The sequence below is a fragment of the Balaenoptera musculus genome, chromosome 16 (assembly GCF_009873245.2).
Source record: "Balaenoptera musculus isolate JJ_BM4_2016_0621 chromosome 16, mBalMus1.pri.v3, whole genome shotgun sequence".
NCBI classification, from domain to species: Eukaryota; Metazoa; Chordata; class Mammalia; order Artiodactyla; family Balaenopteridae; genus Balaenoptera; species Balaenoptera musculus.
The window spans coordinates 4,446,251-4,474,144 of NC_045800.1; the positions used below are offsets into that span (position 1 = coordinate 4,446,251).

The 27,894-nt window shown below is 45.4% G+C and overlaps 1 protein-coding gene across 2 annotated transcripts; it reads left to right on the plus strand.

The window, feature by feature from the left end:
* The first annotated feature begins 301 nt into the window (after positions 1 to 301).
* MKI67 (marker of proliferation Ki-67) lies at positions 302 to 27,841 on the plus strand. 2 transcript variants are annotated; one of them, XM_036829303.1, is made up of 15 exons: positions 302 to 440; positions 854 to 1,052; positions 4,141 to 4,219; positions 4,311 to 4,426; positions 7,622 to 7,688; positions 9,580 to 9,625; positions 10,070 to 11,140; positions 12,444 to 12,619; positions 15,517 to 15,838; positions 15,928 to 16,046; positions 16,154 to 16,325; positions 18,168 to 18,323; positions 19,291 to 24,962; positions 25,834 to 26,277; positions 27,543 to 27,841. In XM_036829303.1, exons 2-15 carry the CDS (start codon positions 961 to 963, stop codon positions 27,606 to 27,608), a joined length of 8,598 nt encoding a protein of 2,865 aa, XP_036685198.1. In that variant the 5' UTR covers positions 302 to 440; positions 854 to 960; the 3' UTR covers positions 27,609 to 27,841. The 2 variants fall into 2 exon arrangements, with proteins under 2 accessions (XP_036685198.1, XP_036685199.1); XM_036829304.1 differs by having other exon boundaries at positions 15,523 to 15,838.
* Positions 27,842 to 27,894: the final 53 nt, after the last annotated feature.

The window sequence follows — 27,894 nt, forward strand, 5'->3', positions numbered from 1 at the left end:
TTCCGCGGATGCACCGGAGCCAGCCCGGCCGAGCCCGTCCGCCCCGCCCCGCGGAGCCCGTCCCCTCTTGCTCCGCCCCCTCCATTCCCATTGGTCTGCCTCCTCTCCCCTGCGCCCAATCGCAGCGCTTAGCGCCAAATTTGAATCGATGTTATCATTTGAATCTGGAGGGCGCGGCGGCGGCTTTCTGCGCCAGAGCCGCTAACGCCGGGCACCTCCTGGACGTCTCTGGGCAGGGCCAGCGGGCCACCGGCGAGGGCGAGGGCGAGGGCGGGGGGAGCGGGGACTGGGGGCACGGCGAAGGTGGGGGCGGGCCGGAGGACTGAGGCCCGGTCCCTGCAGCGGAGGTGGACGCGTCGCCGGCCCCTCCCGGTGCGGACTCGGGTTGCTCGCCGACGAGCGGCGGAACCACTGGTGTCGCCCCGGGAGACTCGTCCTGGGTGAGCCGCGGCCGGGGAGCTTCGGGGGCGGGGGCGTGGGCAGCCGGCCGGGCCGGGGGCCGCGTGGACCACTCGGGGCTCTGCGGGGACTGACGGCGGAGCGCGGCCTTGGCCCGGCTCGTCCTGGGCTCTGGCGTGGGGTCTCGGTGGGAACTCCCGGGAGCCCAGAGCCTGGCGGGCGGCGTCCTGGACGCAGGTCTCTGGGGGGGCGCTGGGTGGTGGGCGCAGCCCCGGGCCTGGCTGGGGCTTCCACCGGGGTCAGGTAAGGCGTGGGTCGGGGCGGCAGGGGCAGCGGTGAATAGTACACGCGACCCCAGTTGGTCACTTACGAGTGACTTCTTAGCGCTTTGCCTTTAGAATAACCCTCACCCCCGCCCCCACCCCGTGTGTTTTATTTTTGTTATTTTGTTCAGTGGCGTGTAAAAGTGCAGTCAAAGGATTGCTTGTTAAGTCTGCTTCAGCAAACCTTTTGATGCCTGACCTTCCGGTACGGATTATAGTCACAATTCCTGTTTAGAAAATGGGTCCTACGAGACGCCTTGTTACCATCAAAAGGAGCGGGGTCGACGGCCCCCACTTTCCACTGAGCCTTCATACCTGCTTGTTTGGAAGGTGAGCCCTGCCCACCCGCGGACAATTTAGACAATTTAGCTTAAAAAAAAACCCTCAGTATTACTAATCAGAGATTAACAGACGAGATACCCAGCTCTAGGAGTAGTCAGCCCTCGAGTTTGCCCAGGACTTCCTGTGTATTGTCAATGCTACTGGTTGTTTATTATGAAATAGAATTCGAAGACAATGTTTACACAGTTGTGCTTTTTCAGTCAAACAAAAATTTTTAAATTGATTTGATAAAAATATAACTGGAGAAAAATGTAAAGGATTCTCAAATCCTGCTTCACTTCAGACTGTCTTTAGAAGGCCACCGTGTTCATCTGAAATCTCTCCAAACTGGGCATTCCTTGGCTGCTGGGGGATATTATTGAACAAGTGAAGGAAGGAATCTGTGTATGGCTTGTTGGTCTTTTTGGAAAAATGGAAGTGGGAAGGAAAGTCCTTCTGGTTGTGTTTTGAGAACTTCTCTTTTGTTGCCTTGGTGGTGGTGGTGGCAGTAACATCTGGTCCCAGTGTAACAGGCACCATTAATCACACCCCCTCTCCTTTTCTAACATGTGATGGATAAGTTACCCTCCCTGTGGAACCCTGACCCCCTTCTACCCGCACCCCGTCCTCCTACCAGCCCCACTCCTGCCATGTTCCACCACACTTCAGCTCTTTCTCACCTTGGTGCTTTTTAGCCAGTTCGAACTTTCATCTCTGGAATTTCTCTACCCTCCTACGTGACTGACTGCTTTCCAACTTTCAGAGACAGGATCCATGTTACCTGAGAAGAAGCCTTTACTGAGCCCTGCTCTTGTCTTTCCTAACCCCACACACGGCGATGAGGCTGTGCTTTGTCTGTCTCACTACTAAGCTCCCCAAGGACAGGGACTGTCGAGTTAATAATTATGTGCTCGGTGTCTGGTATGGGGCCTGGCATATGAGAGGTGATCACTATTTATTTAGCACTGTGGCAGTTGTCCAGTCATAACATCAGCTCGAAAATTGAGTTTGGAATCAGTATGCAGCAGTGGTTATCAACTGAGAGCCGTATTGCCCCCCAGGAGCAATTTGGCAAAGCCTGGAGACATTTTTTTCATGTCACAATGTGGGAGGCACACACCACTGGCGTCAGGGAGCAGAGGTCAGGGTTGCTGCCAAACACCCTACAAGGCACAGGACAGCTCCCACTGTAGAGAACTAGCTGTGGCCCCAGACGTCAACAGCACCAAGGTTAAGGACCACTGATCTACAGTGACTGCTGACGGCAGTCTCCTGCCAAACAGATTCTCAGTTCTAATGACATAGTCTTTTTCTCTCTCTTGCTGGGATGCTCTGATACCTAAAAATCAAATTCTCTTCTTTGGCTTAAAGTAGCTGTTCACTTTCCATAGCTTCCACTCTCTTCAAAAGGGAAAAACAAAAAACATTTTGAGGCTTCCCTGGTGGCGCAGTGGTTGAGAATCTGCCTGCCAATGCAGGGGACACGGGTTCGAGCCCTGGTCTGGGAAGATCCCACATGCCGAGGAACAACTAGGCCCGTGAGCCACAATTACTGCGCCTGCGCGTCTGGAGCCTGTGCTCCGCAACAAGAGAGGCTGCGATAGTGAGAGGCCCACGCACCGCGATGAAGAGTGGCCCCCACTTGCCACAACTAGAGAAAGCCCTCGCACAGAAACGAAGACCCAACACAGCCATAAATAAATAAATAAATAAATAAAATTAATTTTAAAAAAAGAAAAGAAACAAAACATTTTGGTACCAAATAGCAGTAATTCTGTTATTATACTGTAGTGATTAAGTGTATTTTTATGCGAGATTTTATAATCCAGAAACCCACTCGTAAGTGTTTGGTCATGATACAGGTAGGAAGGGATATTCTTAGACTCCAGAGGTTCGTATTGAGTACAGAGAGGAGGCATACGGTCTGTTCAAACATGTAAAACCACAGGATGGTAACAAGAACATCAGAGACCCAAAGAGCCTTGCTAAGGGCATCTTTGATTAGTTTCTGTGTGGGTTTGGGAATTCTCCCTTCAGCTGTTTCCTGCTGATGTTAGTTTTCTGTAAAAAGACAGGTTGCATCTAGATAATTTGTTGTTGCTTGTAGATTAGTGTCTGTAATGATAGGAGGCTTGTGACTCTGTCAGTTAATAATGTGGTTTATTTATTTATTTATTTTTGGCTGCGTTGGGTCTTCATTGCTGCACGTGGGTTTCCTCTAGTTGTGGCGAGCGGGGGCTACTCTTCGTTGCCGTGCACGGGTTTCTCTTTGCAGTAGCTTCTCTTGTTGGGCAACATGGGCTCTAGGCACACGGGCTTCAGTAGTTGTGGCTCGCGGGCTCTAGAGCACAGGCTCAGTAGTTGTGGCACACAGGCTTAGTTGCTCTGCGGCATGTGGGATCTTCCCAGACCAGGGCTCAAACCCATGTCCCCTGCATTGGCAGGCGGATTCTTAACCACTGCACCACCAGGGAAGTCCCAATAATATAGTTTTAAAACAATAAAAAGCTCACAAGTTATGAGCATTTACTGTGTGCCAAGCAAATGACAGACATGAGCAACTCATTTAATTTTCTGAAGAACACCATGATATGTTTGCGAATGGAGTCCTCTTTGTATATGAAGAAACTGAGACACGGAGAGGCCCTAGTATGAAATAACAGCACTTTTGGTGATGATTACACCTTTAAACATACATAGCATTACCAATAAACATACATAAACCTTTTTTATAGGAAAAAAAAAAAAAGCACAGAGTACAAACAGTAAGTATTCTCCAAACTGATGTAAAGTACTCCTTTAGTTGGATCTTATAAGCATAGATATTTTAGTGAAAGGCAATTCAATTTTCTAATATTTTCCATTATAATTATTTTTAAGTACTCTAAGTTTTAATGATTTAAAATAGTTGCTTATACAATACTTATAAAAATTGTGGGCAAAATGCAAAGATCATTTACATTGCCCAGTTTGTCTTTCCTTTATGTCATTACATTTACAGATCAAACATAGAGTCAGATGCTGTTTTATTTTGAATCACTGATGTAAGTTTTTTAAATTGCAGCAACCTAAAAAATCTTTATTCTTTTGAATTAAGGGGCATCGAGTGTGACATTCGTATTCAGCTTCCCGTAGTGTCCAAACAACACTGCAAAATTGAAATCAATGAGCAGGAGGTGAGTGGGGTTTTGGAAGTCTGTTTTTTAAAACTTTTCACTTTTTATCCATTTATTAGTTTACATGTTTTCCTCTCTTTTCTACTTGTAGGCAATATTGTTTAATTTCAGTTCCACAAATCCAACACAAGTAAATGGATCTACTTTTGATAAACCTGTACAGCTAAAACATGGAGATGTGATAACTGTTGTTGATCGGTCTTTCAGGTGGGTAAGAATTAAATGGGCTAAAAATAAATAGACCTTCTGATTCACCAAAAACTAGCCTCACAGTTCATCAGTGATCCTTCTCTAATGCGGGTGAATGTCAGCATGTTTGAGGTTGCCATTCCCAACGCAATCTTTATCTAAATTCATATGGATCTAGAAGGAATGGCAAGTGAGGTTTATTGTGTGCTCCAGCTCAAAGATTTGAGAGCACGTAACTATGCCAAGGTGGCCAGGTCCTAAAGGAGTTTCATTTGGTTGCAAGTGTTGTGAAACTGCATTCATTTTACTTTTTTTATTTTAAAGTAAAATACACTCATAGAGAAAGTTACAAAACGAGATGTATGACCCAACTTACCATGAAGTGACCAGTCTTGTGATCATCACCCGTCATGGACCGAATTGTGCTCTCCCTAAATTCCCAAGTTGAAGTCCTAACCCCCAGCTTCCTGGAATGTGGCTGTCTTTGGAAATAGGACCTTGAAAGAGATGATTAAGTTAAAATGAGGCCATTAGGCTGGGTCCTAATTCTATCCGAGTGGTGTCCTTATAAGAAGAGGAGATTAGGACACAGAAGCCAGGGCAGCAGGTGTTCAGAGAGATGACCATGCGAAGAGGCAGCGGAGGGCGGCCGGAGCCAAGGAGAGAGGCCCCGAGGAAGCCAACCCTGCCGACACCTTGATCTTGGACTTCCAGCCTCTGGACCTGTGAGAAAATAAATTTCTCTTGTTTAAGCCACCCGGGGTGTGGCATTTTGTTATAGAACTAATACACCACCCAAGTCATAAACAGAGCTTTTCCGGAAGTTTCTTTCATGCATCTTCTAATCATTACTTCTTCCCCGCACCAAGTAAACCACTAATGTGGCTTTTCTGATAGCATGAAAGTCTTTAGAGTTCTACTACCTAAGCATGCATCTCTAACTGCTATGGTTTTGTCTGCCTTTATTAAACTCCATAAATTAGTAACTGAGTTCTGCTCTTACGGTTGTGGGAGTCATAGCATGGATGGGATGGATGAATTCATCCCAGTTTGTTCCTTCTCACTGCTTAAGGATTTCACGGAAATAATATCCACAGTTATATACACAATTATACACAATTTATTCATTCTGGATGGACATTTGAGTAATTTCCAGTTTCTGAAATGTGTCAGAGCTTGCTTTTTATGATAAGATATGGTTAATTTTTTACTAATCTGTCCTGGGTGTTTGGAAAAAATGTGTGTTCCACAGCTGCTGGGCGGAGTGCTCTATCTGTGTAGGTCCATCAGATTCAAATTCCTGACTCTAGAATCCTAGTAAATTTTTCCCCTGATTCTTAGTTACCTGGACAGATAAGCTGAAATCACGCATTGAAGATTTTTTTTTCTTTTTGTTTTTTAACTTTGTCAGTTTTTTGCTTCCGATATTTTGAGGCCATACTATGGGTTTAAATTAAGAATTATCTCCTCTTGGCGGATGAAGCTCTATCATGTATCATTCTGAAATGTCCTGTACCTTTAATAATGCTTTTTTAAAAATTATTATTAATTAATTAATTTATTTATTTTTTGGCTGTGTTGGGTCATCATTTCTGTGCGAGGGCTTTCTCTAGTTGCGGCGAGTGGGGGCCACTCTTCATCGCGGTGCGCGGGCCTCTCACTGTCGCGGCCTCTCTTGTTGCGGAGCACGAGCTCCAGTCGCGCAGGCTCAGTAGTTGTGGCTCACGGGCCTAGTTGCTCTGCGGCATGTGGGATCCTCCCAGACCAGGGCTCGAACCCGCGTCCCCTGCATTGGCAGGCGGATTCTCAACCACTGCACCACCAGGGAAGCCCCCCCTTTAGTAATGCTTTTGATGAGAGATTTCATACTATAGTTTTGTGGGTTTTTTTAATCACATTGCTTTCAACTTTCATAATCCTTAAGGTTTAGACGATCTTTTGCAACCAGCTGTTAGGTGCACTTTTGTCTATAACTGTTTGATCTTGATGGATTGACCCTTTTATCATTATAAAGTGTGCAGTGTCTCTGAATAATTTTTATCTTACAGTCTATTTTGTCTGGTATTGGTACAGCCTCTCCACCTCTCTTCTGGTTACTATTTGCATGGTATATCTTTTCCCATCATTATCCTTTCATCCTGTTTGTGTCTTTGACTCTAAATTGTGTCTCTTGTAGGCAGATATAGTTGGATCATTTTTGTCATCCATTCTGCCAAATGGAACTCCATCTTCATTTCTGCCTTCATTTGTATTAAATAGATATTTTCTAATTTGAATATCCTGGTTGTTTCTTTTTCTGTGCTTTTTGTGAATTTGCCTTCATTTTTAAAGGGTATTTTTTATTGGATAGAGAAATAAATATTATTTCTAGGTAGGAAATATTTGATGAGGAATGGAGAACAGAAATATGTCCCCCAAATGAGATGCTGCTCAAATTAAGATTAGTTGAGATGACAAAATACCTCCAACAAAGACTAGGACATGGGTCATAGGAAGAAGGGCTTGATTCAGAACTCTGGTACCATGAGAAACAATTCCAGACGCTTGGCTGCTTCAGAGCTTACTTAGGTGGCATCTAAATTCGAATCAGGCTGTCTCACCGAGGTACCCGAGTTCAGTGTGTGTTATAAAAGTTTGTTCTGTGAATGGATACCTGAGGTCTGTTAGAACAACCATGTCTCTTGCTAAATATCTTTGCGTCTTCCTAAAATGTGCCTGTCTTTGTTCAGATACAGATGGAGTAAGTGGGAAGCTGAAAAGACCATAGTGATCTTAAAGTATAGCTCTGTGGTTACCCTGCAGTGAATGACAGCACAGAGTGATAAAGGTGTCAGATGCCACCCAGCTTCTTGGTTGACCTTCCAAGCCATCAGATGATTTCCACGAACAAAAACTAGCAGACACCAGGTTTTGCTCTCTTGCGCAGTTGGTTCCAACACAGGAGGTGCTCAGGGAAGTTGTTGAATCTTACAGAACAGTCAGGGTTCAGAAATTCTGGTCCCAACCTCTGACCGTGGTGTTCCGAAAGAAACCAATTTACCTAAGTTTTTAGCGTGAAAACACTTTCCTAATTTCTTTCCATGAATAAGGTAATATCTTGAATAAAACCTGATCTTTGTTCCTTGCTCCTTGGACATTAGTCAGATGTGGAAGTTTTATCATTGGTTACAAATCTTTAATCTGAATATGTGCCTGTCATTCTGTGCACTTCAGGTATGAAAATGAAAGTCATCAGAATGGAAGCAAGTCACCTGAATTTCCAGGACAAAGATGGGAACAGGTGATGGGGGATATTATGGAACTTTGGGCTCTGATTCTTTTGCATGATGATATGAAATCATTTATATGCACTTTGACACTGATTTCTCACAAGGGAGAACGACTTACCAGTTATAGTAGGAAAATGTCACTAAGGTAGTAAAACAAGTTGAACTTAGGTATATTAAGATATCCTTCCTCTTTTATTCAAAATGAGAGTACTAGGTGTTACACTTTGGGCCCAAAGTCTCCTAAAGTATCTCACAATATGATTTCGCAAACCTTTGGCTAGGGCAACCCTGACGCAGAACTCAGATTCTAGAACCACATGATCTGGCGGCTCATCTTTTGTCCCATTGTACTCATCGGTCTTTATTCATCCAAAATAATCACATCAGAGTTGTAGGTACCAATGATGCTTCCCAGTTTTGACAGACAGATGACCCACGACACTGGAGGAGAGTTACTGCCCTGTGTCTATCAGTGGAGAAAACATATTCCAAACGGCCCACCTTATTAAATTGCAGTCTGGGCCCATTCTGGGAGATTTAGTAGGACTTAGAAGGTTCTGGGTTAATACTGAGACGTCCTATCCTTGTTACTTTTTATGAAGCTACTCAAGCTATTCTCTTCTGACCAGGTTGGAATTCCCTGGCTTAAGAGTCTTAGCACAGATACTCCTGAAATCAGCAGTGGGCTCTGCATGTGAAGTTCCCTGCTCCTGCTGTGTGCCCTTGCTTCCCCAGAGGACTAACTTTAATGTCAACCCTGCTCATCAGCTTTGGGGGAAAGCTAGCTTTTGAGGTATCCCACCCACCTACCAACCCAGCTTCTAACTTGTTAGTAGGTGTAAGGAAACCAACCAAAAAGCTGGACTATGGGTTAGATAAGAGGTCCCAGTGGTCTATGACCTGTTCGTTATCTGGATTGTGATCATGTAAATATTGAAGTTGAATACTTAGAACATGTTATTTGACAGTGATTTTTATGGCTATTGGATATTATAGTACCAAAAATATGGGCTTGTATTTTGCACACATTTTTTAATTTTAATTCATTTTTATTGTTCAGTCATATGATTCCTTTTGTCAACTTCAGATCGGAAGTTAGAAACCGAGCCCTCACATGGGAAGTTTGAGAAGCAGCGTATTCAATACCAAGAAATCGGAAATTGATTAAAGAAAGAAGTTAAAGTATTTGCCTTTGGATATCTTTTGTGATTTCCCCCCCCAATAATTCAGAGGATATTATTTTTCCTCCTTTGAAACAATATTGGACTTTTATATCTTACATCTGTGTTATTCGGTAGTTGTTCCTCACCCACTAAAAAGCTGCCTGGGAAGGAATGTGAAGGCGGCCCAGCGGGAGGGCTGCATCCCAGCCCGTGCTCTGAGGGTACAGGGCCTCTGGGTGCATCGTTTTCGCTTTTGCCTTAACTTCTGGGCTTTCAGATAAACACTTAGTATCTGCCAGCAATGAGCACACACGCTAAGTGGAGCCCCGCTTCACCCACAGGTCCCGTAGCCAACTTTTGATAAAACAGTGTACAGTCAATAGTTCTGTGCCCTTGGTAGGTTCCCAGATACTGAGTGTGGATGATGTTTACTTTTAGCTTTGATTCTTCTTTCGTAGAAGTTCAAGGAAGTTATAAAAAGTCACTGAGGTTCAATTTAAGCAGTTTTAATCTTCAAGTTTGTTTCTTATTCTATTACTATATTTTTAAAAAATCAACTGAGAAATGCTTGTGTTATGAGTACCAGCCCAATGTCTTGGGCTCGTTTCTCCAAGTCTCTGAAAGTTCTCTAAGAACAGTTGGGTAGAGAAGGTCATCAACAGGAAGAACATTTTAGTAAATATGACTGTCGGTATTTGAAAAGGCATCTAAATTGCTGTTCTTATCTGCCAATTCACAGGAGCCTTCGCGTCGGGTCTCAAGATCTAGCTTCCCTTCCAACCCTGGTTAGTAGTTTTTTTGGTTTTGTCTGGGATCCTGTAAGATTGGTTCTCTATGTAGCTTTGTGGTAAGGAAGGGACAGACATAGGCAGACACCTGAGTTAACTTTTCTCAAGTGATGTATGGGTGCCATATGCTTGTTGGAGGGTCCATGTAGAGATGAAATGTCATGCTCAGTTGTCCCCCCAATTCTGAGCAGATTGATAGCATTGGATGTCTCCTGTTGGTTATAGGAGGTATAGGAGGCTAAAGTGATTTATTTATTTTCATCATGGAACTAGTACCAGAATGCCATTATAATACATTTTGGACATTAAGAAATTTGTAGGCTAAGTGAAAGGCTAGGTTTTTAAGACAATTTGAAATAATTTTAAAATATGAATATCGCCCATGTGAATCATTGAGAAAATCTCGAATTTCTGCTTCTTATTTCATAACTCATTGTCAAGATGGAAAAGTTCAAGATTCCATTGCCCGTTCAAAATTCACGGAAGAAGCTGCTTCAGGAAGGCCTGTGGTGCACGGGAAGAATGTCACAGGAGCTGGTACTGTCTCAGGTGGCTCAGGAGATCCTGTTGCCGGGAAAACACCTAACAGCGTTCATCCCTCAGAACTTCCCCGAGATAACGGCAGAAATGCAACAGCTCCCACTGCTGGGGATTCTCAAGAAGATTCCAGTGTAACATTGGGGAGCAGTAATGGAGAATTGAAGGCTTTTTCCTCTATAAAGTGTCTTAAGGGTAGTGACCAAAATGAGTCTCCCTTTAGGAAGCTTTATGAGTCAATGAAGGTGGAGTTAGATGTGAAATCAGGAAAAGTCAATGTTCTACAGAATCGCAGAAAATCAGGATCACAGAGTCATTGCACAACAGGAAAAGAAAGCACTGGTGGTTTACAGAGTGAGACTCTGGTCTCACTTAAATCCAGACCAAAATCGGGCCAAAGCCCCCAAATTAAGGCAGACCCTGCTTCAGGAGAACAAGGAAGTAGCCAGACTGAGGGAAAGAGGAGTGATGAGCCATTTCAGACCCCCAGGGAGACCAGGAGTCCCAGCATCCTCTGCACAGAGATAGAGATGCTGAAATCCACGACCCCTGTACGATATTCACAACAAAGTCCCTCACGGAGCCGGCGGAGTGAAGACCTGAGTGTTGTCAATGGTGGTGCATCCCTGAACCTAGATCAAAGTGAAGGCTCCAGGGCAGATAATAAAACGTTTCCTCCTCGGAAGTTCTTACCTAGAATTCAAACGCCCGTGAAAGTTGAGAGTTTTGGAAATACACCGGAAAAACTTTGCCCCAAAAAGAGGAAGAGGATTCCTACAAATGTTGCCGATCTGACAACAGAAACAGAGATTCTGCATCAGACAGTTTCAGCTCCATTGGTCCCTGAAGTTGAAAGGAAGATTCAAAGCGATTTTCTCAACAAGCCTGAGAAGCTGGGTGTGGCAGCTGATCCGGTGTGCCCTGGGTTACCGGGTCTCAGCTCAGCTGATGTCAGCAGCTTCGGCGATTCCACGAGTAAGTTTGTTTAAGTGTAAATTTATTTCCCCCCCCAAATTTACGCCTACCTTATGTCTAGATATGAATTAGTGGGACCTTCCTTCACTCACGAATGATTAGCTCTGTGAGGCACATAAGGGCACATATTCATCATCTACTCATAGCTTTGCATGAAGACCCAGATAACCAACCAACCAGAAGAAGTGCTGGTTATTAGGGAAGAATTAGCAGGGGGTCTAAGGAGATAAGGTGGTCCAAAAACATATTTGATTCTTCTGTCTACCACAAAACAAAGGAGAATAAGCATAAGCATAATTGCTTTTCACAGGAGTTTAATTCTGAACTATAAGCTCTTTTATCCTATGAGTTTGATCCTCTAGAATAAGTCAGTGGAAATCCCTTGGAAATCTTCTCATGTGGGGTGGCTCCTAGAACACACCTGCCCCATCCCCATGGGTTTACGTGCCAGGTGTTCTTTTACGTGCCTTTCAGACACTCATTTCCCATCCTCTATTCTGGCAGCAGGAGGGCCCACGGGACAGGAGTTTTGTTATCTTCCTTTTGCAAATGGGGAAACCAGTAACCTAATGGCACCCCGTGGGTGGCAGAGATGTGACCCGTGGAGCAGGCGTGGTAGCTCCAGGGCCTCCCACGCTCCTCGGGGGCCCCCAGGTGTTCTGATGCTGTGCCCCGCTGTCAGCTCTGCTTCTGCAGGGATCCCCCAGGGCAGGAGTGTGCGGCTCTGAAAGCAGGCCCACGCACATCAGTCACGGAGTCCCCACAAGTCTTACAAACGGGGCACCTCACTTAGGCAAGGGTTTATATTGACAAGTGGTTCACAAAGATGGATAGTGGGGCTTGGGACGCATGAATTGCCCATCTGTCAATATCTCCAGGAGAAGTTTCCAGCTTGAATTCTACTCACTGGGTAGGTCTGAGTGAGACCCAAGTGTGAGTCTCTTGGAAAAGCTTTCTCAGGCCACTGCTGAAGCCCCATCCCCATCATCCCCCAGCTCCAAAGTGGGAGCCACTGCTCCAGGCCACTCCCTTTATTAAGCTCTGTCCGCACAGGACTTGTCAATGTTTAAAGAAAGTCCTTGTCCTGTCAGGTTGGGACTTGGCATTTAGTGGTTTGTCCTGGGTCTTTCCTGAGCTCTTGAAGCAGCATCACCTTCGTCAACATCACAGGAGAGTAAAGGTGTGTGAGGTGCCAGCTTTCAGTGAGTTTACAGTAGGTTTGTCTTTAATGGTAAATGGAAACAAGTCACACCTATGGTACGGTTCTCCTTTGCCCTCTCTACGTCTGTACCCATTCCTCTAGATAAGATGGATGGGGTGTCCCTGAAGAGGAGGCGGGTCTCCTTCGGTGGTCGCCTGAGACCTGAATTATTCGATGAAAACTTACCTCCTAACACACCTCTCAAAAGAGGAGAGACACCAAAGCAAAGACGGTCTCTGGTCACCCACACGCCAACCGTCCTGAAGAAAATCATCAAGGTGAGTTTACCCACTGGTCCCCACTTCGGGTCTGATGATAGCGCACATCCTTGGTCCATATTCTTTCCAACCCCTCACACTAGTAGAATGACGATGAACACCTTTTTCTTTCTAATAACAAAGTAAAAATATAAAAGTCTCTGTGAGAGCTCATTCATGCGGGTGTTGGGAAATGAACACCTGGGTTCCTAACCACGGCCCGAGGGTGACTGAGCACAGGTGGGTCCTCAGGACTTTCCTTCTCTGCAGAAGCCTCTGCTGACCACACTTCCAGGGCCAGGTGGTCATGCTAGGGTTATAATAAATACATTTGGAAAGACTCTAGAGGCATCATGACACGGAACCATAAGGTTTTGGTGTTTTTCCCTTTTAGAATTACAAGGTGAAAAGAAAAATCTTGGATGGCAGCACACCCATGATTTTCGTCATCAGCTCTTTACAGTTTTTCATCACCTACCCTAGGCTGTGATCTTAGGTCTCTAGAAAGGGGTTGGCCCACAGCTCGCCTTCATCAGAGGGCCTGGGAAGTCTTTAATTTCCTTTCACACTAACAGGCGTGTGAGGTATGTCTCCTTTCCTTTCCTTTTATATGGGCTCCTGGAAGTGAGTGGCTGTCTTTCCATGCAGATCAAAGGTGGTTAAATTCCCATGGACGGTGTTTCCTTGGACTTAGATAAGAGCCTCACTCATGAGGAAGTTCCTTTCATCTTTCCACCTGAAATACCCCAATTAAGAATTGTTTGGTGCTTTCTTCCCCCCCCTCCCCTTTTTTTTTTTTAAGTGAGAGAGATAGACTCCCATCTCTACCATATACTTGCCAGACACTGGTTGAAAAGTTTGGTGCTTCCAGGTTTAAACAGTTTGGGATTGACAGGTACACATGGCTATATTTAAAATAGATAACCAACAAGGACCTGCTGTGTAGCACAGGGAACTCTGCTCAATATTCTGTAAACCTAAATGGGAAAGGAATTTGAAAAAGAATAGATATATGTATAACTGAATCACTTTGCTGTATACCTGACACTAACACAACATTGTTAATCACCTATACTCCAATATAAAATAAATAGAAAGCCTGGTGGTACTGAATTCTCTTAGCTTTTGCTTGTCTTTAAAGCTTTTGATTTCTCTGTCGAATCCGGATGAGATCCTTGCCAAGTAGAGTAATCTTGGTTGTAGTTTCTTCCCTTTCATCACTTTAAATATATCATGCCACTCCCTTCTGGCTTGGAGAGTTTCTGCTAATAAATCAGCTGTTAACCTTAAGGGAGTTCCCTTGTATGTTATTTGTCATTTTTCCCTTGTTGCTTTCAGTAATTTTTCTTTGTCTTTAATTTTTGCCAGTTTGATTACTATGTGTCTCTGCGTGTTTCTCCTTGGGTTTATCCTGTATGGGACTCTCTGTGCTTCCTGGACTTGGGTGGCTATTTCTTTTCCCATGTTAGGGAAGTTTTCGACTATAATCTCTTCAAATATTTTCTCTGGTCCTTTCTCTCTCTCTTCTCCTTCTGGGACCCCTATAATGCGAATGTTGTTGCGTTTAATGTTGTCCCAGAGGTCTCTTAGGCTGTCTTCATTTGTTTTCATTCTTTTTTCTTTTTTCTGTTCTGCAGCAGTGAATTCCACCATTCTGTCTTCCAGGTCACTTATCCGTTCTTCTGTCTCAGTTATTCTGCTATTGATTCCTTCTAGTGTATTTTTCATTTCAGTTGTTGTATTGTTCATCTCTGTTTGTTTGTTCTTTAATTCTTCTAGGTCTTTGTTAAACATTTCTTGCATCTTCTCGATCTTTGCCTCCATTCTTTTTCCCAGGTCCTGGATCATCTTCACTATCATTATTCTGAATTCCTTTTCTGGAAGGTTGCCTATCTCCACTTCATTTAGTTGTTTTCCTGGGGTTTTATCTTGTTCCTTCCTCTGGTACATAGTCCTCTGCCTTTTCATTTTGTCTATCTTTCTGTGAATGTGGTTTTCGTTCCACAGACTGCAGGATTGTAGTTCTTGCTTCTGCTGTCTGCCCTCTGGTGGATGCGGCTATCTAAGAGGCTTGTGCAAGTTTCCTGATGGGAGGGACTGGTGGTGGGTAGAGCTGACTGTTGCTCTGGTGGGCAGAGCTCAGTAAAACTTTAACCCGCTTGTCTGCTGATGGGTGGGGCTGGGTTCCCTCCCTGTTGGTTGTTTGGCCTGAGGCGACCCAGCACTGGAGCCTACCTGGGCTCTTTGGTACGGCTAATGGCGGACTCTGGGAGGGCTCACGCCAAGGAGTACTTCCCAGAACTTCTGCTGCCAGTGTCCTTGTCTCCATGGTGAGCCACAGCCACCCCCCGCCTCTGCAGGAGACCCTCCAACACTAGCAGGTAGGTCTGGTTCAGTCTCCTGTGGGGTCACTGCTCCTTCCCCTGGGTCCCAATGTGCACACTACTTTGTGTGTGCCCTCCAAGAGTGGAATCTCTGTTTCCCCCAGTCCTGTCAAAATCCTGTAATCAAATCCCACTATCCTTCAAAGTCTGATTCTCTAGGAATTCCTCCTCCCATTGCCGGACCCCCAGGTTGGGAAGCCTGACGTGGGGCTCAGAACCTTCACTCCAGTGGGTGGACTTCTGTGGTATAAGTGTTCTCCAGTTTGTGAGTCACCTACCCAGAGGTTATGGGATTTGATTTTATTGTGATTGCGCCCCTCCTACTGTCTCATTACGGCTTCTCCTTTGTCTTTGGATGTGGGTATCTTTTTTGGTGAGTTCCAGTGTCTTCCTGTCGATGATTGTTCAGCAGTTAGTTGTGATTCCGGTGCTCGCGCAAGAGGGGACTGAGCGCACGTTCTACTCCGTCATCTTGAACCTACAGAGAAGTTATATTTGTGGTAAGGTTTCTTATGCACATTTAAATCTTGTCAGGAGCAGCCGCAGCCATCAGGGAAAGAAGATTCTTCAGAAGTCTGTCTGGAAGTGACTGCACAGAATGCATTCACGAGATCTCCAGCTCCTAACGCTGCTCCCGCTTCTCCAGATGCACCCGACCGATGCCGTAGGTTATCCAAGGCGTCTTCCATCTCCAGCGACAGCAAATCTCCACATCAGACAGATATTCCCAAGAGAGGAGGGAGAAAAAGTGGCAACCTGCCCTCCAAGAGAGCTTCCCTGGATCGAAGCCAGCATGGCATCTTACAGATGATTTATTCCAAGAGAAGGAGTGGCGCTTCTGAGGCCAATTTAGTTGGTTAGTGTTGTATCAGCAGATAGGTTTCAAGGTTGATTTTCTCGTTAGTGCCGGTTTTGAAAAGTCTCAACATCTTTTCCCTGTGACAGTGGCAAAATCGTGGGCAGACGTGGTAAAACTTGGTACCAAGCAGACCCAGACCAAAGCTGTTAAACGTGGCCCTCCAAGACCCCTGAGCAAAAGGCAAAGAAGAACCAATACTCCGAAGGTAAGTGTTCCAATGTGAATTGCTCTTTGACACATAATATGATTAAGGGATACATTAAGTGTGGATTGAGGCTTTGACACTTTGTTGATTTCCTGATTGTTTTCCAGAAGCCGACTGGCATCATTCACAATCAATTTAGCACAGGCCATGCAAACTCTCCCTGTACCATAATAATAGGGAAAGCTCACATCGAGAAAGTGAACGGGCCGGCTCGGCCCTACAGGATGCTGAACAACTTCGTGGTCAATAAACCAATGGACTTTAGTGAAGATCTTTCAGGTAAAAGCATAGCCATGGCTCTTAGGAACCAGAAACCTTTCATCCTCCTGTGTGGGTCCACATGGGTGGGTATCACGTTTGTTTATCTGCTGTGCATGGGACAGGAGGACAAACAATCTAGTCAACTCGGAGGGTCATGATGTTCAAGGAAGAGGGTGCTGGATTGGAGAACAAGGCCAGGTCCCTGACGATTTGGGGTCACGTGGCCTGTAGGAAGCAGGTATGGCAGGAAATGCACATCTTTACCTGGGAGAGCAGCACAGGTATACGACGTTGACAGCGGCTTTATGGTGAAGAAAGCAGCCTTGCTCTTATAATTGCCAGGGGTGGAGCAATTGGTTTGAGTGATATTTTGCTTCTTCAAGATTTCCTGTCCTTCCGTGTAGCTTAGCTGGTTCGTGAAGCAAAGGCTTCTTTGAGCCATTCATAGTTGAGCCAGTATTGCCATTTTCAGTAAAAGTGTGATGTGAGCTGCTGATACTTGTACCGGATTAGAACCACGGCAGGGCCCTAGGTTTGGGATGTTATGCTACATCGTTTGACCAGTAGTTTCCATTCTGAGCACTTCTGGAGGGAGGTGACACTTGAATCCATTAGGTGGAATCTTGTTTTTATTTCCTGGCAGATTTTAAGATGGGAGAATTGTTGTACCACTTATAAAACCCATGCAAGATACCCTCCAATTAGAATCACATTTGGATCAACATATTTAGCTTTTTAAAAGCAAACTATAAAAATGTAGAACAGTGACAGCCAGAGTTCTGATAGCATGCTCCATGAGTGAAAAACAATTTGAGCTTATACCACCCAATACGCAGATATACGTGTATCTGTGTATCCTTGTAAATTATGCACACGTGTGAGTGTACTACTACATATGTTACGAAGCATTGAAGACAAATTCTCAAAAATATTTATAAGATAAATAGAAGTTTAAATAGTACCTGGGATGGTAAATTTTCTCAGCCTTCCTTCAAAACATTTTTCTAGACACTCAGCAAAGGCCACCCCTCGGTGTTAGTACTTTTATGACAAAACATTAATATGTGATGAAATAGTAAATCTTGGATATTTTAAGTAAGGCCTGAACGGTGGCAGAGGAATGAGCTTTTTAAGTGAGTTGCCTGGCTTGGGTGCCTTCAGAACAGGCTTCCCAAGCACAATTTGCAGACGGCTGCCAGACTGAGAGAGCGTTTTGGTCCACTGATGTCAGAATGAGAAAAGTAAGGAGAACAGGAGGAGAATGAGAGTTTGAGAAACTTAAATCTTCCCTTTAGAGTACTGGATGGGTTTGCTTGTTTGTTTTCTGAGATTATGTTAGTACTACCTTTTGGTGTTAAAATGAAAAGATGGTGATATGATTACTTGACAGTACTAAAAATGGGCAGTCCTATCTCACTTTTAAAATTTGGACATTTTATTTGTACATAAACGCTAGTATGGCATAACCTAGGACTTACTGAAGGAGCATGAGGGCCCTAGATTTGGGGAAGCATGGAGAGGGACCCTGAAGGGCAGCCTCTGTCCTCTGGCCAGGGCTCACAGCTGGAGTTTACTCTAGAAGAGGGTGGACATCGACTTCCTTCATTCCATTTTCTTTCCAAGAGGAAGGCCAGAGAAGAGGCCATATATGAGTCTAACTTCCCATTGCCCTCTTCAAAAAATGGGTTCACAGCTGATGCATCAACCTCTCCCATGAGACCCTGTCTCCCATAAGTTCTAGGGCGTGATCTGTTGTTTGCCTTCTGACATTTCCTCTGTTGTACGTGAGGACGGGCGTGCTTGTTTGCAGGTGTGAGCAGTCTGTCTGTTAACTGTTTTTCCACTATTTTCATGTAACAGGGCTGCCTGAAATGTTCAAGACTCCAGTGAAAGAGAAACCACAAAGGGTGAGCCTGTGTCCCTCCACTTTTTCAAATTCAGAGGATTTGCTTGGAAAAGAGCTTCCATTACCTCATTCAGGAGAAAAACCTCTGCTGTGCGCTTCAGAAAATTCTGGTTGGTTTCCTTTTTTTCCCTTGGCACTTTGATCTTTTCAGTGGAAACTGTAGATGGTCTTCTTTTTTCACAACAGCTACTGTATTATTTATTTCTCTATGACAGATATTCCTGATAAAGTACCATGTCCAGCTTCCCTGTCCCATTGTTTTTAGGGGAGGTTTCTGTCAGCAGCTGAACCAGCACTGGCTTTCAGAGACTTGCGTGAAAAGGCATGCCTGTTTACTAACCGTAATCTACGTGTGTACACGTGGCCTTCTTCACTTAGCATAAGTAAAGAGGCTGACAAGCAGGAAAGTGTAATGATCTCTCATCATACCTATATGTAAATTACTCAAATGTGAAAGTGCTGTCAGTTACCAAAGAGAAAGGCAGCAGGTGTGCACCGCACAGGTACTCCTGTTAATCTCTGGTTGGGCACCTGCCGCAGGATGAGAGTGAGATGTGAGTCTGTTTCTCTCTCGTTTACACTGGTCACCGAGTTTCTGTCATAGAGGGGACAGCGTGCTACACTCAAGATGCTTCCTGTCGCTAAAGAATTGATGTTTCCTGTGTAACGTGGACCCTTAGCGTACTAAGTATAATCCATATTATTGCATTGGTGGTCCAGCAGATGAAGCAGCTGTTTCTCACGTTTGATGAAAAAAATGTCTGTGTTCAGCTCACTGAGACCTGGCTGGCAGCCTTCAGGTGACCCTTCTTAAGGAATGTTTTTCTTTTATCCGATCCCCATAGACCCTTACCACTGCCTATGCATGACCCCACTCTGTGTCACCCAAAAACATTGTTCTTAATTGTGTGTGGTTCATGTCAGACAGATTTATGGCCACATAAGCAGCCTCATATCCTGAGGTGGATGGGAGGCTGGGTTATTGGTCCTTAAATAATACCTCATGAGGCTAAAACACCACATTGGCACATACAGTGCACAGAATATACTCATCATGTATGTGTTAATTTCTTATAGGACAGAATGTGTTCCCCGGGACTCAAGATGCACCAAAAGAGCTGTCTGATCAAAGTTCTGCAAGCCCTGCCTTAAGACGCCAGTGTATTAAAATAAATGAAAGTATTATGAAAACTCCGAGGAACGTGTGTAAAGCAACAGGTGCTGAGATGAAAACTCCAGCGTCTGAGGCAACGACACCAAAGACAACATCAAGTGCAAACAAGTTTAGAAGGTCCATGGAGCTCAGAAGCTCACAGACACCAGGTGTAGAGTGTAAATACGAAGGCACAAAACCTGACACTCTTGAGAATGTCTTGGGAAGATGTCTGAGGAAAACACCACAACCAGAGCAGAAGCTGGAGGGAGACGTGAAGGAAAGTGAAACATGTACAAAAAACATGGAATCAAAAGAAAATTCCAAAACGATGATAGCTGTGAGGAGATCAAGAAGAGCTTCAGAGCTGAAGTGTGAACTAGCAGCAGGCCTGACCGCCCTCGAGAGCTTGCAGGAGCCAGAGCCTGAGGAAGACCAGCTGGACATCCCAAGTCTCCTGCAGACCCCAGCTCATGCCAAGGAAGCAGTGGATGCAGAGAACAAAGCCACAAAAATGCGCTGTAAATCTCCCAGATCAGGAACAGTCGGCACGCCCACCAGGACAAACACACAGCTCAAGACACCTTCCTGGAAGGTGGATGTAGAAGATGCCTCAGCCCTCAGGAAACTCACACAGACACCAGGGAAAACCATGCCCATGCACAGAGAACCAGGTGATGATAAAAGCATCAAATTGTTTAAGGAAACTCCGAAGCAGAAACTGGACCCTGAGGAAAATGTAGCTGGAAGTAAGAGGCGGCCAAGGACACCCAAGGGAAAGGCCCCACCTCTGGAAGACCTGGCTGGCTTCAAAGAGCTCTTCCAAACCCCACATCATGCCAAGGAACCCATGATTGATGACAAAACCCCCAAAATGCTCTGCCAATCTCCACAGCTAGAAGCAGTCAACACACCAAATAGAAAGGGACGTCTCAAGACACCTTCCCAGAAAGTGGATGTGCAGGAAGATGTCTCAGCTCTCAGGAAGCCTCAGCAAACACCAGGGGAAACCACACACTCACAGAGAGAACCAGAGGGTGGTGACAGAGGCATTGCAGTGTCTCAGGAAGCTCCAGGAGAGAAACTGGACCCTGCAGAAAATGTAACTGGAAGCAAGAGACGGCCAGGAACACCCAAGAAAAAGACTCCCCCCCTGGAAGACCTGGCTGGCTTCAAAGAGCTCTTCCGAACCCCAGATCGTGCAAAGCAACCAATGACTGATGACAAACCTACCACAATACCCTATAAATCTCCACCAGCAGAAGCAGTCAACATGCCAACAAGTAGCAAGAGATGGCTCAAGACATCTTCCCAGAAAGTGGATGTGCAGGAAGACGTCTCGGCTCTCAGGAAGCCCACCCAGACACCAGGGGGGACCAGACACTCAGACAAAGAACCAGAGGGTGGTGACAGAGGCATTGCAGTGTCTCGGGAAACTCCAGGAGAAAAGCTGGGCCCTGCAGAAAATGTAACTGGAAGCAAGAGGCGGCCAAGAACACCCAAGGAAAAGGCCCCACCCCTGGAAGACCTGGTTGGCTTCAAAGAGCTCTTCCAAACACCAAATCACACAGTGGAACCAATGACTGCTTACAGAATCTACAAAATGCTCTGCCAGTCTCCACAACTAGAACCAGTCAACACACCAAGTAGAAAGGGACGTCTCAAGACACCTTCCCAGAAAGTGGCTGTGCAGGAAGACCTCTCAGCTCTCAGGAAGCCCACACACTCACACAGAGAACCAGAGGGTGGTGACAGAGGCATTGCAGTGTCTCAGGAAGCTCCAGGAGAGAAACTGGACCCTGCAGAAAATGTAACTGGAAGCACGAGGCGGCCAAGAACACCCAGGAAAACGGCCCCACTGCTGGAAGACCTGGTTGGCTTCAAAGAGCTCTTCCAAACCCCAGATCATGCAGAGGAACAAATGACTGAGGACAGAACCCCCAAAGTGCTCTGCCGATCTCCGCCACCAGAACCAGTTGTTACATCAACCAGCATGACCACAGGTCTCAAGACACCTTCCCAGAAAGTGGCTGTGCAGGGAGACCTCTCGGCTCTCAGGAAGCCCACACACTCACACAGAGAACCAGAGGGTGGTGACAGAGGCATTGCAGTGTCTCCGGGAACTCCAGAAGAAAAGCTGGACCCTGCAGAAAATGTAACTGGAAGCAAGAGGCGGCCAAGGATACCCAAGGAAAAAGCCCCACCGCTGGAAGACCTGGCTGGCTTCAAAGAGCTCTTCCAAACCCCAGATCATGCAGAGGAACAAATGACTAATGAGAAAACCACCACAATACCCTATAAATCTCCAGTAGTAGAACCAGTCACCAGGCAAACAGGTAGAAAGAGACGGCTCAGGTCACTGCCAGGGAAAGTGGATGTAGAAGAGCCCTCAGCGCTCAGGAAGCCCACACAGACACCAGGGGGAGCTAGGCACTCAGACGGAGAACCAGCGGATGGTGATAAAAGCATCAAATTATCTAAGGAAACTCCAAAGCAGAAACTGGACTCAGCAGAAAATGTAAATGGAAGCAAGAGGCCGCCAAGAACACCCAAGGAAAAGGTCCAATCTCTAGAAGACCTGGCAGGTTTCAAAGAGCTCTTCCAAACCCCAGATCATGCCAAGGAACCAAGGGCTGTTGTCAAAACTCCCAAAATGCTCTGCATGTCCTCCCAACCACAGCTAATTGTCACACCAACCAACATGAAGAGATGGCTCAAGACACCTCTGGGGAAAGCGGATTCAGAGAAAGAGCTCTCAGCATGCAGAACGACACAGTCACCAGGGGAAACTAGACACTCAGAGGGAGAACCAGTAGATGATGATAAAAGCATCATATTGTTTCAGGAAACTCCAAATCAGAAACTGGACTCATCAGAAAATGTAAATGGAAGTAAGAGGTGGCCAAGAACACCCAAGGAAAAGGCCCCACCGCTGGAAGACCTGGCTGGCTTCAAAGAGCTCTTCCAAACCCCAGATTGTGCCAAGGAACCAACGACTGATGACAAACCCACCAATATACCTTGTCAATCTCCACAACCAGAACCAGTGAACACATCAAGTAGAAAGGGGCGTCTCAAGACACCTTCCCAGAAAGTGGATGTACAGGAAGATGTCTCGGCTCTCAGGAAGCCTCAACAAACACCAGGGGAAACCACACACTCACAGAGAGAACCAGAGGGTGGTGACAGAGGCATTGCAGTGTCTCAGGAAACTCCAGGAGAGAAACTGGACCCTGCAGAAAATGTAACTGAAAGCAAGAGGTGGCTAGGGACACCCAAGGAAAAGGCCCCACCCCTGGAAGACCTAGCTGGCTTCAAAGAGCTCTTCCAAACCCCACATCAAGCCAAGGAACCAATGACTCAGGACAGAACCCCCCAAATGCTCTGCCGATCTCCACCACCAGAACCAGCTGTTACATCAACCAGCATGACCAGACATCTCAAGACACCTTCCCAGAAAGTGGCTGTGCAGGAAGACCTCTCAGCACTCAAGAAGCCCACACAAACACCAGGAGAGGCCACACACTCACACAGAGAACCAGAGGGTGGTGACAGAGGCATTGCAGTGTCTCAAGAAACTCCAGAAGAAAAGCTGGACCCTGCAGAAAATGTAACTGGAAGCAGGAGGTGGCTAAAGACACCCAAGGAAAAAGCCGCACCGCTGGAAGACCTGGCTGGCTTCAAAGAGCTCTTCCAAACCCCAGATCATGCAAAGCAACCAATGACTGATGAGAAAACCACCACAATACCCTATAAATCTCCAGCAATAGAGCCAGTCACCAGGCGAACAGGTAGAAAGAGACAGCTCAAGTCACCACCAGGGAAAGTGGATGTAGAAGAGCCCTCAGCGCTCAGGAAGCCCACACAGACACCAGGGGAAACCATGCACACACACAGAAAACCTGTAGGTGATGAAAATGACATCAAAGTGTTTAAGGAGACTTTAAGGCAGAAACTGGTCTCAGCAGAAAATGTAATTGGCGTCAAGAGTTGGCTAAGAAAATTTAAGGAAAAGGCTCAACCCCTGGAAGACTCGTGCAGTTTCAAGGAGCTCTTCCAAAAGCCAGATAAGGCCAAGGAACCAATGAGTGATGTTAAAATCGCTCCAGTGTCCTGCCAATCTCCACCAGCCAAACCAGTCCCCAGACGAACAAGTAGAAAGAGACGGCTCAAGTCACCACCAGGGAAAGTGGATGTAGAAGAGCCCTCAGTGCCCAGGAAGCCCACACAGACACCAGGGGATATGCAGAGAGAGCCTGTATGTGATGAAAAAGACAGCAAAACGTTTAAGGAAAATTCAAGGCAGAAATTGGTCTTGGCAGAAAATGTAATTGGCATCAAGAGTCGGCTAAGAACATTGAAGGAAAAGGCTCAACCTATGGAAGACTCGGGCAGTTTCAACGAGCTCTTCCAAAAGCCAAGTCAGGCCAAGGAACCAGTGAGTGATGTTAATATAGCTCCAGTGCCCTGCCAATCTTCACCAGCCGGACCAGTCACCAGGCCAGCAAGTAGAAAGAGGCGACTCAAGTCACTGCCAGAGAAAGTGGATGTAGACGAGCCCTCAGCACCCAGGAAGCCCACACAGACACCAGGGGATATGCAGAGAGAGCCTGTATGTGATGAAAAAGACAGCAAAGTGATGAAGGAAACTTCAAGGCAGAAACTCAACCCTGCAGAAAATGTAACGGGCATCAGGAGTCGGCTAAGAACATTTAAGGAAAAGACCCAACCCATGGAAGACTCATGCAGTTTCAAAGAGCTCTTCCAAAAGCCAGATCAGGCCAAAGAACCGGTGAGTGATGTTATAATCACTGCAGTGCCCTGCCAGTCTCCACCAGCCGCACGAGTCACCAGGCCAGCAAGTAGAAGGAGGCAGCTCAAGTCACCACCGGGAAAAGTGGACCTAGAAGAGCTCTCAGTACTCAGAGAGCCCATCCAAACAGCAGGGGAAACCACGCACAGAGAACCAGTAGGTGATGAGAACAATATCAAAGTGTTTAAGGAAACTTCAAGGCAGAACCTGGACTCAGCAGAAAATGTAATTTGTGTCAAGAGTCGGCTAAGAACATTTAAGGAAAAGGCCCAACCCCTGGAAGATCCGGCCAGTTTCAAAGAGCTCTTCCAAAAGCCAGATCAGGTCAAGGAACTGGGAAACAATGCTTCTGGAGTTAAGAGAGCCCCAAAGCAAGCAGCAGACAGAAGAAGACCTGTAGAAATATCCCGAAGAGTCCTCAGGGCCCCTAAAGTAAGGTTCACGGGAGACCCTGTGGGCAGCAGAGACCCTGTAAAATCACCAGGTGAAAGCTGCATCTCCCCGTCCCCCAAGAGGAAACTGGGAGAAGATGCAAGGGTTGTGGGCAGGAAGAGGCTATGCCCCACGATGGCTGCACAGGACCCTGAGGAAGAGAAGCCCCTCCAGAAGAAGCAGAGGACAGCCCCCAGGGAGAGACAGGAGCCCCCCAAACCCTCGGGAGTGAAGAAGAGAAGCCTGAGGATTTTGGCACAAAGGACTAAACCTGTGGGAAACCTGCCCAACAATGACGTGAAAACTAAAGCTACAGATCCACAAGGAGAAGACGCGCACGCTCCAAATAAGGTGATGCAATCGTGTGATGTAATCGTACCATGTCATCTTGGGTGGATGCTCTCCATTCTCGTATAACGTTTGCTATAAACTGTACATAACCCGAATGTATGTGTGGGTACCCTTTCCCTGCGGGGTCCGCATTCAACACAGTGAGTAACTGCAGACCTTCGTAAAGCATCCTTTGGGGATTTCTAGAGAGAATAGGCTAATTTGGGAAAATAACTGGTCAAAATTATTATTACACATTTTGCCAAGAACTTCTCGGGAAGTGACTGAGTTGTGTTCACCTTCAAAGGTGTGGAACTTTGTGCCGAGAAAAAGTGGGCAATTCAGTCCTGCCTTGTTCCAGACAACGAGACCTGGAGTGCTGGGTAGAAGTAGTATCTGCGTCAGTATTTAAACAATTAGAACAATTTACACGGGGCGTGTGTCTTGGGAAGACCATAACTGTCAAGGCTGTCAGATAGAGAAGCTTGTAAATTCGATTCCAGAAATAGAGATTTTCCTGTCCTGCTCTATCAATGATTGTTAAAGGATTAGGAATTCACTTACTACCTGAATAATGGGGCATTCTCCTGGAATACCCTTTTAACGCTTCTTATAATCAGACGTATATGACATTCAGACATTGTGATTGGAATTTATACTGAATTCCTTACTTATGGTTTATCAGTAGAAATGGTGATTTCTCCATTGGAACAAAGTGACAGGCACTCCCTTGACTCGATTATATTACTGGCATCTTAGAAATTGAACGAATGGAAAATTTTCCAATTAATTCCCCTTTGAGTTCACTTTCGAATGATTTTCTCCATGTTGAGTTTCAAGATTTGTATTCCTCATTCTTGACGTTTTTTGGATGTCTTTTGAATTTTTTTAGGGAATGTCCCTGCGTACCAGGCGCCCCACTAAAACCAATATAGAGGAGCAAAGACCTGGGGTTCTTATATCAGCAGGAAAGATGAAAATAAAGAGAAGTGAAAAGAAGTCCCTGAAGACCTCCCAAGAGATGAAGCTACAAAGCCCAGAAGATGGAGCCGAGACTCCTACCTCTGGGGGCAAAGTTCAAGAGAGAAGGAGGCACTTGAGATCTGGGAAGCAGAATCAGAAGCCTTTGCCTGATGCAACAGAGGAGACAGCAAGGCAGGAAAGGGTGGAAATCCCCGTGAAGAAGCAGGAAGAGAAAGAAGCAACGGAATGTTCAGACTTCAAGGGTTTGAGATCCAGAAAGATTACTCTCCGCCCTCGAGGAAACACTTCGGAGGGTGAATCCGAGCAGAGAGTAACCCGGGGTGCCAGGAGATGTGCCAACAGCCTTCAAAAGGCAAGTAATTTCCTGTTTCTCTTTTTTTAAGTGCATAGAATGTTTCAATATAATTTTTGCCCCACGTTGCTAGAGCAGACACAGCACATGATATGTAATAACACACCACCAGCTCCCGGTTAGACTAATGTTAAGAGGCATGAATCTAAACCACATTTTGTGGCTCTATATTCAGGTGTATCTGGGTTAGGAATTCCACTTTGAATAGTAAATTCACATTATAAAATCATCATTCAGGAAAAACAAGGGATGGGACTTCCCTGGCGGTCCAGTGGTTAAGACTCCGAGCTTCCAATGCAGGGGGCTCGGGTTCAATCGCTGGTCGGGGAACTAAGATCCTGCTTGCCGTGGCCAAAAATTTTAAAAAAAGGAAGAAAAAGGGATTTATCCAGTTAGTATTTTCTGACTGCTTATTGCATACCCTGTATTAAGATTCCAGGCAGCTGTCTTCAGCCTCTGGTTAGAGACTGAATGAAACTTCCAGAGGGGTAACGCCTGATTTTGAAGGCGTCCCTTTGTCAAGCTGGGATGAAGAACAGGTGGAGGTGTGTTTAGCTGGGTAGTACTATTAAGAGTTCCCATCCGGGAGGCAGTCTGGTGTCCTTTGTCCCATCCCACATGCGCTCTCCACTCACACTCACGTAGCATTGAGGGACGGTCCCCTTCAAACACATCAGTTGTTTAGAAGACCCAAAAGGTTTTGGCCTGAGAAAAAAACCAGGCCGAAATCTTTTGAGTCTTCTGGTTTTTAATTTGTTTCACATCTGGTCAAGTTGAGATTTTAAGAACCTCTTTTTTATTTGTAATAAAAGTTGACAGCTTGATTTTTTTTCAAAACAGTCAACCAACTGCAAACACTTGTTAATAAAGGTCTTAAATAATTGTCTTTGTGTATAAAAGAAAAAAAAGATTTCAGCCTGATGATACATTTTAATTCACTTTTCCTGAATGGTATTTATGAAAATTAGTGAAAATATACGTATTTGTGTGGAAATTTTCTTTCTCTTTTTATGATGTATTAACTTAAAAATAGCTTACAAACCTTTCTATCAAAGGACACAATATTTAACTTTAAAAAATTAAATAGTAAAAACAGTTTAAGGCAACTTTTACAGGCTCTATCTTAAAGTTTATTTCCAACCTCAAGATTAATTTTCTAGGACTAAAGGCCTGCATCACACCTAGAAAGGATCGGGGTTTTTGCAGAGTCGGTTACAAAAATTGTTCTTTTAAATTACTTGAGTTATATTTTTGTTCCCAAACAGGAAAATGACAATGTGGGTGTCAAGAAAATAAGAACCAGAAGTCATCGAGACAGTGAAGATAAATAGCCAAGAAGTTTAAAAGGGAAAAACATGTAATGAATTTAGTTTAGCGATAAGTTGTAGTACAATATTTGCCGTAAACTTTAAAGTGAATTCTGTAAATAATGCTGTCTGGAGGGGAGGGCAGGTTTAAGGGAAGAAAGCTTGGAATTTTCTGACTCTGAATAGTTTATTCAAAACCCCCATATGGAGGTTATGAAGGAGACCGCTGGGTCTCCTAAACTGATAAAAATTTAAAACTTGGGTGGGTGGGGGGCAGGGGCGGGGGAGGGTTTGCCAAGGTGTGGGCTTC